The 10,629-nt window shown below is 42.1% G+C and overlaps 1 protein-coding gene across 1 annotated transcript in view; it reads right to left on the reverse strand.

Annotated features, from left to right (window-relative positions):
• The window catches only part of gjd1b (gap junction protein delta 1b), a gene marked incomplete at both ends in the record, with an annotated part of 19,798 nt that extends 9,751 nt beyond the window's left edge, over window positions 1-10,047 (reverse strand). The window contains one exon of the mRNA XM_079246265.1: window positions 9,977-10,047. Within this exon, the coding sequence (XP_079102391.1) occupies window positions 9,977-10,047 (71 nt within the window). The remainder of the gene's footprint in view (window positions 1-9,976) is intronic.
• Window positions 10,048-10,629: the final 582 nt, after the last annotated feature.

Raw genomic sequence — 10,629 nt, forward strand, 5'->3', positions numbered from 1 at the left:
CAAATCCAGTATAGTGCACTTGCCTGTGAGGGCATAAGTGCACTGTGCTCTAGGATCTCCATGACGATAACGTCGGGTAACTGAAGGCAGTTACCTTGGCAACATATTAAGTATTCAAGGAGTTAAGAAAGAAACCGTGGTATTAAAAATAGACTTTATAACATTTATTCTGAGTGATATTTTGGCATGTATAAGTATAAAGAATGAAAAGGAAATTAATTATAATTTTAAAAGTAACATAGGAGATCACCATGGCAACAGCCCAGCTTGTAGGAGCAATGGCTTTTGGGATAGATTGTATCATCTGATTGACTGAGGGGTGAGGCATAAGCAGGAGGAGAAAGAATAGCAAGTGATGGAAAGCGAGTGAATGCATGGGCAGAGAAGGAGGAAGAGAGGAATGGGGAGCGAGAATGGTGGGATGGGGGGGTCAGTGGAAGGAAATACAGAAAGAGAGAGATCTCGCAGGAAAAGACAGAAATGATGGCAGTAATCCGGATTAAATCAGTGGGTTTTTGGACAATCCCAAGCTTGGGTTATCACATTCATGCCAACTCCCCCACCCATCCCGGCTGTCCCGTGCCAAGCTCCAAACCCAATCAGCTGCTCTGGCACATGCAGGGAGCCTCCATGGCACACATGCCAAGCAGGGAACATCCCAAAAACACTCAGTCGACAGAAAATACTCTATTACCCATTTTTAATACATTAGTGGTGAATTATCACTGTAGCTCCCTTGGAAATGTCCAAATCAGGTGTTTTTTCACCCAGTGTAAATAAAACCTGAAAATACATCTTCAACTTAAGCTCCAGACTCAGAACAGAACATCTGCATTTCCATGAGAAATCTGCATCTGCGGAGGGAAAATCGTGCGTCGTGACAGAAAGCTCTTTAACTGCTATTCAGCGGATGTTCTGATGCCGCTTGTGCCAACCTATCTGAGTTGTTTTAGGCAGCCCAAACATTAACCTGACCAGCCAGATGCCAGTATACACGGAACCATCTGGGGAGTTTTTGGCGAGACCAATTTTGGAAAGGGCAGATGCTTAAAAAAACATTTGGCAGGTGATTGGATGAGCCATCTGTCTTTCACTTTCTATCACATGCCAGCTTCAACAAATCAGATTAACAGAGAGCAGACAGTTGGTAACACTTGACTTCCAGACTTATAGTATCCTACAGTATTTACTGTCAGTACTCGAGTCACGAGAGGTTTTGTAAGAAAATTCTACCTTTGCCGTCTCTGCTATCTAACATGAACTGAATGAACCCTCACATTCTTAAAAATATCACACAGTAGATGCCTACTGGGAGATATAGCTTTCCAGAGTGAAAAGCAGCCAGTAAGTCTGTCTTTTTACAGGTTGTGAAATCTAAATATATCCTTTTCACACAACAGCGCTGTCTACCAAGTCCCTTGTTGTTATAATTGGCTGTGAGAGTGGTGTGAATGCAGCATATTGCCGAGAGTTAAGTGCTTTTCCTGCAGCTTGGCTTCCCAGCTTAATTGAAGAAACTGCAAAAGGGATCAAGTGTGAGCGGAGTGTGTTTGGTGAGGTGTGATTGCGTCGTCACACTTTTTTTCTGGTTGTTCATATGATTTGCTAAAAACATGGCCACTGTGACAGTTTTGGCAACGTGCATGCATGCGTGTGTGTGTGTGTGTGTGTGTGTGTGTGTGAGAAAGCTTGTCTATGTGTATGTTCTTGCCCCTGAGATGTGTGTAAATATAGTAACCATGCTGCAAGTTCGCTTACGCACATGTTTGTATATTTGGATGACCATCTGGTCATAAGAGCGCGCTCGTGTGTGAGAAGGCAGTGAATCAGATGGTTCTGTACGGTAATTTGGAGTTGGTGGAGGTAGTGTGCCCCTGGTGTGCACTCCTCATTTGTTATTCATGGTGAGTCAATCACACTACAGGAGCTGATACTGCCTCCGACGAGACTAAGTGACTCTTACACTCTCACCTTGTTCATTAGAGACATCAGTTGGGTATTAAGATGGAGGGATGGGAGTTGAGGTTGGTGGGGGAATGAAGAATAAATCAGTGACAGAGGAGCACCCTTTTTTTTATCTTCAAAGAGAAAGATGGAGGGAGATAAGCTGTGAAGGCAAGATAATTAAAAACAAAAAAGGGGAAACATGATGTCGTGTCAAGGAGTAGTTTCATCCAAACACCAGCAAGCCAACGCGATGAGCAGTCAAACGACACGAGAGTGCCGTCTTTATGATGCCTGCACAGATATGCTGTAAGTCATGTGTAATAAAAGCAGATTGTCTAAATAAAGCTCGCAGCCACAAGCGCACACAAATAGACCCAACTGAGAAAACTTTAAAAGCTGCAGCTTTGCTTTGTGCCAAATAAAGATCAAAGATGGCTATTTGTTTTTTATTTCTGACCTCACATTTCTTTGTACCTCGGTTTATTCCTTTCTCTTCCATTTTTATGCCAGTGAACAGAGTCTTTATCATTAAATTGATGCCTTGCTGTGTTTTGTCAGCATTGTGTGCATTTATCGTCTTAAAGATGAATAATCTCTGAGAATCTTTGTTCTTATTAACTAATATTGAAATATTTAAAAGATGATCATGAACTAAAGTGCATTAGCTCTAAATGAGGAGCACAGTATTTTTACACAGTAGCATAGCTAGATGGAAAGCTCTCAGTTAAAGGGTGATGACAGCGACAACCTGCATCCTATTAACCAAACCACCTTCATAGGATGAGGACAAAGATTCTGATCAGCATGCTGTTGAACTTTTGGACAAAGTTTCAAACATTGTAGCTCAGTTTAAACAGCTCATCATCAGGCTGATATCAATCCTACATTGAAGCATGGGGATGGTGGCATCATGGTATGGAGGTTAAACTAAATAATGAAAAAATCCTTTTTAATCCTCTGATGAAAATTAACAATCAAGGGAATTATGGGTTCCTGAATGGCTTTGAAATATCTGTAAAGACTACTTCCAATCCAAACTGATTCAGTCTTCCAGGATTGAAAAGGTGATGAGGTGGTTTATGAAAATGTTCCTGGTTCGATCCCGAGTTGGGGCTTTGCTATGTGGAGTTTGTTCTCCCATGCATGCATGGGTTCTGTACTATTTGACCTGTACTGGTACCCACATGTGCTGGTACCAGTACAGGTCAATTAGTGTTTCTAAATTCTACCCTGGACTGAGTGTGAGCATGAGTGGTTGTTTGTCTCTCGCAGGCTGGCCCTGTAACAGACTGGTGACTTATCCAGGGTGCACCCTGCCTCTCATCAAGCTGCCTCTGAGTTAGACTTTAGCTCACCTGCAAATAGGAGGGTACCCTAAACACAGAGCCAAAAATATTCCACAGATTTGAAGATATAATGGCTTCCAAAGGAATTTCTTATACAAATGAGACTATTTAACTAATTTGTTACTATATTTTATGGCACATTAGTGTTGATTAGAAAATGCTGCTTTTTATCGTCTAATTTTAAATATCCATCACAACAGAGTGTTAAAAAAGGGAAACTTTGAATATTTTTTCAAAATATATTTGTAATATGGGATGTCTAAGCTAAAACTGTGTTATATAATTATAAATGGGGGGGCTAGACAGATGTGTACATGTGGTTGCCACATTGCTTAAATGCAGCCTTGCCATTTCTATGACTTACTCATGCCCTGTTGCCTCAGACTAATCCTGGCTAGGTTATCTGTTCTTTCATGGGAGAAAATTATTATTTACCGGAGCCTAATGAGAATAACAAGCAGGAATTTGGATGTGTTTTAGAATGACTGGAGAGTAGATCTACGACCCAAAACCCATATTTTACCAATAGGAAATAGGCTCATCATCTGGCCCTTTTAATAATTCAACATCACGATAAAAGAAAGTGGCACACTTGCTGGCTTTGCTTGCAGCTCATGCCAGTAAGTATGAAAAATCAACATGCACAGATGTAAAATGTGAGATCAAAAATTCAGCACGTCATGTGTGGTAATAAAGAACTTCTTTCTGTTTTTGATGATTGCTTTTCTGACGAGGTGCATTGCAGCCTGGTGAGTGATTTTAGCTGCTTTGATGTAAAAATCTAACCAAAAGGCTGAAAGGACATCCTCCCAATTCTGCTCTCTACTGCATTAGATGACAAGGAGAAAGCCCAGCATCTGATCGCTCTGATGGACTCACTATCACAAGCAAGAGTTCGCTTTTTGCAAGAGGATTCTCACTTCACAGTTCTCAAGTGAAATGAAAGTATTGGCTGCCTGGAAGGCTGCAAAGTCTAGCAGTCTAAAAAAGCTACAAACTAATGAGCCCTTCCAGTACCATTAATGTAAAATCCAAGCCTCCCAGTTATTTAAACCATTTTCTTCTCCTTTTACAGGAATCACTCTTGGGTATGTCAGTTAATGTGTGACTGCTATAAAATAGAGGATACTTTATAACTTAGGCTGACTTCATGGATCAGTGTCTTTGGTGGCTTTTTTTGTGCAGGGATGTTCTCCTGTGTTTGTGTCTGAGGTAAGGTTCAGGTTAAACTCAACTCCCAGTATCATTCTAACAGTGACCTACTCTGTCCTGCAGCAAGGTGCTAACACTAAACCAATAAGCCTTGCTGAGTCACCCTGCCACAGATACAGCTTCTCCCCAAGGGCCTGTAAGGTAAAACCTGCCTGAACTATGACCCCTTTGCTTGCTTTAATCTCACTTTCTTTCCCTATTCAACTCCCCGCTCACCTGCATCCTCACTGAAGTTTTTTCAGCCAACCTGTGAGTCTCTAATTTGTATTTTGATTGATGCAAGAAGACATGGTACGACAGGTCAGCAAAGGATGACAGTTTATCTGCTAATGTGACATCTGACAAACCCCCTGTACTTAAACAGCTTTAATCCATCAGCATAAACTCTGACCATAGCTTATGTGAAGTTTGAGGATGAAGAGAGGGCAAATAAGCTCTGAGATACACAGGACTGATGGAGAGGAAGTACGTATAATGTGTTCTTTGAAAGATAAAATTATCCAGCTGCATAATTATGTGCATTTGCTTTCTTTTTCTCTCCCATCTACAACTTTGATTCTCCAGCAGTCTCCGTGGAGTCTTGCTGTAATACTCCGGTTATGAAAGGCTACAGAGCAGCTCTTTCCTGCTCCCAGGGCTCATTTCCTGGATCTTTTTCATCTCTTCTATCACAGCTTTAGTGGATCATCCCCACTATGAATACTGACTTGTGAGACATCCTAAATAATCCACTTATCTTTAATATTACACATATTTTTCCAGGTGTGGTACATAATTCAAGTTTTGTCAGCAGGTGGGTGCCACATATTAGTTTCCTGAGTCTGAGATGGAGCAGTCAGGATGTGCTCATACCTCCCATCAGCGGTTCATAATCTCCCAATGGAACATGTGAGGTCATCTTAATAACTACTTTCTTATGGCAGAGCTGAGAGGGCACCGACTTTACAGCTGGCAATGTCTCAAGGGTCATTACATATGGATGGAGGACGTGTGCGAGGAGAGACGGGGAGGGAATAGACCTTGGAGGTCTCACTTAGCCCTGCATGAGTGTCTTTTTAACAATCTCTCTGGAGAATCTGTCACAGGCAAGGCGACACGGCAGCCTCTTTCGTCTCATCAGCAATGTGGCTAACATTTGCTAGGTTGCTCAAGTCTGCACAAACAACATCCACTACCAAATCCATGAGAAGTTGTGAGCGTTCTGTGGGGATTTTAAAGGTCATGTGATGACAGAGCTGTAACCTGTGAGCCACGTGTAAACCAGGCTAACTGTTAAATATTGTTTTTGGCTTGGTGCATGCATCCCGCTGTGCAAAAATAGAGCATATTTGTTCTATTTTAGGAACTTTATTAACTGCTCCAAATGAGCTAAAGCTGCAGTGACTATTTTAAATGCACACTAGGCGCCTCTGAGCTGTTTTGAGGCTTCAATACGCATCAAACAGAATGCTTGTCAGATCATGTAACACCATCTAAAACCCCCAAGTGACAGAGTCATTGGACAGGCTTGCATCAGACATTTTTGCGAGTGTGATGCAATATATGAGGCAAATCTTCAAAAAGCAGGAAAAGCAACGAAGGAAAAGATAAAAATGTCTGACAGAAAAGTTTTCAACCTGCGTCCTTCTGTTTTTAGACAAAGTACTGAAGGATTATATGACATCATGCTCTTGACACGACTTAAACAAACTGTGTATTTGCAGCTTTAATGTTGCTGATTTGAATTAAGCATTCGTGTCTGTTCTTTTGCCACAGAGTGAATAAATGATGTGTTTGCTGGTGAAATCCACCAGGAACTAAATGATCTGTCAAAAATAAGCAGTGTCACAACAGGCAGAAAACCTTGTCGTGGCTTTCTCACAGGACGTGATTAATAAGAAACAAGAAGCAAGAAACAAACTACATGTGACATTTCTGCTCTGCTTTGCAGGCAAGTTTAGCTTTGCTTGTTTACAAGAACAACTCAAACATGATTCCTGTCATGACGTTAAAACTAAGAGTGGCGTGCAGTTATTATTTATAAGCATTTTGTTAGAAAAGCTGCCTTGTGGGGGCTTATAATGATCCAGTTAATGACAGCCTCTACTCAGCAGTGACATTGATTGTAAAGAGCCTCTACAACATTTATCTAATGTGCTTAGTGTTTAACCACCGGCCCTCTCTCTTAGAAAGCTGTCGTGAGAATAAATATTTGAGCTGCTAAAACCATCAAGGTTTATTTCAGATGGCAGGAAAAAAAGTCAATGAGGTACTTACAGCTTTAATCACTCGCTTAGCATTTAAGTCACTATGACCGATGAGTCCATTTGTATTGAAAACAGACAGGTGTAAAGATTGTTTCATTAAGTGCCCTGTCTTCTATCACGCTCTACTTTCTACTCCATTATTGGAGATCAATATGAGGGAGTAGGAGGATAAATTTGCATTTCTAGCAGCTCTGATCTGACCAATGAAAGCTCAAAAATGAGGCTGGGCCCTGTGGGAGTGAGCCCACAGAGGCAGCAAGACTGATGTGTTGATGGTAGTTAGATGGAGAGTTCTTTGTCATAGTTTTTTCCTCACAGGCGGGTTCAGCAGTGCCACAGCACATCAGACAGTCCATTACCTTGCCCACTGCTTATAATAGCAGGAATATATCACTGCTGGCAGGTTAATACACAAATACACACACTCACACAGAGGCAGACAGGACTGCCATCTATCCGTGCCCATGTGATATGCCCACAAAGTACACCAGAGATCATGTTTTATACACAGTCTGAGTGTGTCTGCACATGCACACACACACACACACACACACACACACACACACACACACACAGAAACTCTGACCGAAGAAGGGAATCTCTAAAGCCCTCTGTAATCTTACACAAACGAGTGTTACATTCTCCCTAATGTGCTTGTGACTCATGTATGACAAATGTCTCAGACATGCGGGCTGTTGCTGTGGTGGGCTCAGGAGAGCACACAACAACCTGTCCAGGCCTCCTAACGTAGGACGGCACCTTCGTCAACCAATGACATGCCTGAAAGCGGCGAGACCAGTGGGTTTGGGGACTGAGGGAGAGTTAGTGTGCATTTATGAAAACTCATGTCAGCAGAATTGGCCCAGATCAGAGGGTTTATGGCTGTAGGAAAGCCAGATGGTGAGAAGGTGTGTTACTGTGGAAATGTCCAGATTGTTACTCAGCGCTAAAGCTTAAAAAATAAACAGCTGACTGCTTCTTTGCCATGGAAACCAGAAGAATAATACGTTCAATTAAGTTAGTAAGAGTCACTGAAGGAAAGCGGAGCCTTTACATATATCATGAGGTCGATCCAACAGTAAATCAATGCCCCACATCAGCACACCGATGGCGCCGCGACTGAAGGGTCATTCATGTTCCAACATAAAGCTGTGGACCATTTAAATGGGAGGCTAAGAGCCTGTCAAAGTTTATCACAGTCTGTCTCTTGAAAAAATGTGAATGTCCTTGCAATTTTAGGAGCAATCCATCCAAAAGTTTTTGATATATTTAATTTAAAACCACAGATTTTAAGCTCATGGTGGCACTTAGATTACCAAAGTATCCTCTGCAAAGCATGAATGTCTGCAAAGACCTTACAGTGATCCTGTCAAACTTTGTTTTATAACATGGAAAGAAAAACCATAGAGATGGTTAAAGGTCAAACTTTACAAACACAATGACAGTCCAGTCAGAACATCTTAAATACAAGGAACTAATCCAATATTTTCATTGATTATTTATGTTCTGAAAACCAGGTGATCAGACAGAACAGTCTAACATGGACTGCATGTAAAAAGTCTATTTTTATACCAATATTCAAATGGTTAAAAATGAGTCTTTCTTGTTTCATTGTGTGTCACATGGTGATGAACTCACTTCTGAGGGTGACATCAGTCGCTGTCTTGTTTTTACTCAGTCCAAGAACACAAAAAAAAGCAGCATGTGCCATAATGTATACATGTTTATATGCTCACATATTGCCAGGTCATGACTTGAAATCAGCCAAACTCTACATTTTTACACCACAGACTCATGTTGGACAGTACCAGCCCTTTAGCAAAAGAAATCTTTTCGAGGATGCTGCTGAACACAAGGTTTGAACATACTGTAATTTTACTGGTTCTGATCTGTGAAATTGTGCAGAACTGCAGGAAAGTCTGTGCTGGATGGTTATTTTTGATCATATCCAATCTGACACCTTCTACATGACACAATCTGTACAAAATGATTGTGCACGGGTTATGACATGCAGCACCATCCTGTGACAAAACAGAAGTGTTGGCTTTCTACCAGCGCCCTGCAGACTGATGCATGCATGTGCTCACTTGTCTGTGAGAAACCTCTCCTTGCTGCCTTCGCATTCACTCGCTTTCTGTCATCAGCTTCATACTTTCAAGACTTAAATTCATCGTTCTGCTTGTCTTCTTACTCTTAAACTGAACTTCTCTCACTTTTCCTCAACTAAGTCTGCAGATATCATCCGCCTTTGATAATTTTGTCCTTGGCAATCGTCTTGTTCCATCTCTTTCTCGCTCTCGCTGAAACCCTGCAGCCAAGTATGACTAGCCAGGTTGATGAGCAACAGCACACTTCCAGCGTGTCATGAATGAGTGGAAACAAGTGCTGACCGCTCATTTATCACAACACAAAAGGAAACAGCTGTACGTAGCGAACAGACTCCATTCAGAAGCTCAAAATCACTTTAAGTTCAAAACTCAACCTAGCAGAAAGCATATTCTGTCAAAAATGTAATATTTTCACAAAGCACAATCACAAAATTACAATCACTTAGAGATCTGATCGATCCTGTTCAAAGAAAAGTCCTTTTTTTTTTTTCAAGTTAGGGTAATAACATAATTAAAAGACTGCTAAGGTTCATGGTAATCCTGCACCTGATCAGCATGACTTATACAAACTAAAATACAAGACAACGCTTGCATGTCAGAGAAAGCATAAATAGCTGCGACTCTTTTCATTTTGACACTGCTAGAATGATTTCATGAGTAAAAAATGGGAGTAATGGATGGATATTGTGGTAGCCTGTGAAATGAGGCACACTTAACATGGTGGCTTATGAAGCACCTTGGTGTAAAAGCATGAGGAAGATTAAGGAAGAACAAAACCATCAGCACTGGGTGGGGGGTTTAGAAAGCTGTGAATGTTGTCATAGTAGATGTCTCTGGGGAGATGTCTTCACACTGCTCTGGATCCCCTGACATTCAAAGCCCCTACGAAGACTAATGCTGTCCCTCACAGCTGCATAACCCTCCCATCATGTCACTCAGAGGGATTAAGGAAGCTAAAGCCCCCTCAGTCCACAGTCAGCCATTCAGGACAAGGAATCACTGAGTGGCAGCAGAGAAGGGTTCATGTTCTGCATGCATGTAACACTTTTAACTACTGCAATGCACAGATTTGCAGCAGGGATGTACATAGGTAAAGACAATCACACCCCACACTCACCTTCCTATCATAGTAGAGTGCTGCTGCACAGCAGCCTCCAGGAGGCGCTCTAGGATGGTCCATTCTCCCATGGTTGGAGCTAAGAGGCATCCACTGGGCACAGAATATCAGGACTGACCCCACAGTGGGCTTCACAGTCAGGAGGAGAAGCAGAAATACCGTACAGGTCCTGTACTCTGAGTCTTCAAATCCACTTGTTGTGTTGAGATGAGGTAGAGTGGGGAGCCCTGAAGAAGCTCACGGTGATCTCTGGACTGCACAGTCTTCAGTATCTGCGTTCCTCTCTGTCCATGCGCTTCCTCACGTGAGCGTGCCTTGCCACTTTACTCCTCATTTACCTCCTCTGGCTCCTCATGACCCACGTTTAAACCCTAAGCAGCTGTTCTGTCGTATGTTCTCACACACACCTGATCTAAGAAACACACAAGCTCTCGTCTACTTCTGCTGAGTTTCGAGGAGCAGCCGCAGTTTGTGCCAACAGACATCCATCACCTGCTTTACACTTGTTCTTTGACAGCATCCTGTAGTAAGTGTGGCTGGGCTCGGGTCCACGCACTCATGTGAGCTGGAGCAACCAGAGCTCTGTGTCTCTGCTCAGCCTCTTCTCCTCCATTATCTTCATTTCTTCCCCTCTTCTGTGTCTTTTTCTCTTC

This window comes from Telmatherina bonti (assembly GCF_933228915.1).
Source record: "Telmatherina bonti genome assembly, chromosome: 9".
Classification (NCBI taxonomy): Eukaryota; Metazoa; Chordata; class Actinopteri; order Atheriniformes; family Telmatherinidae; genus Telmatherina; species Telmatherina bonti.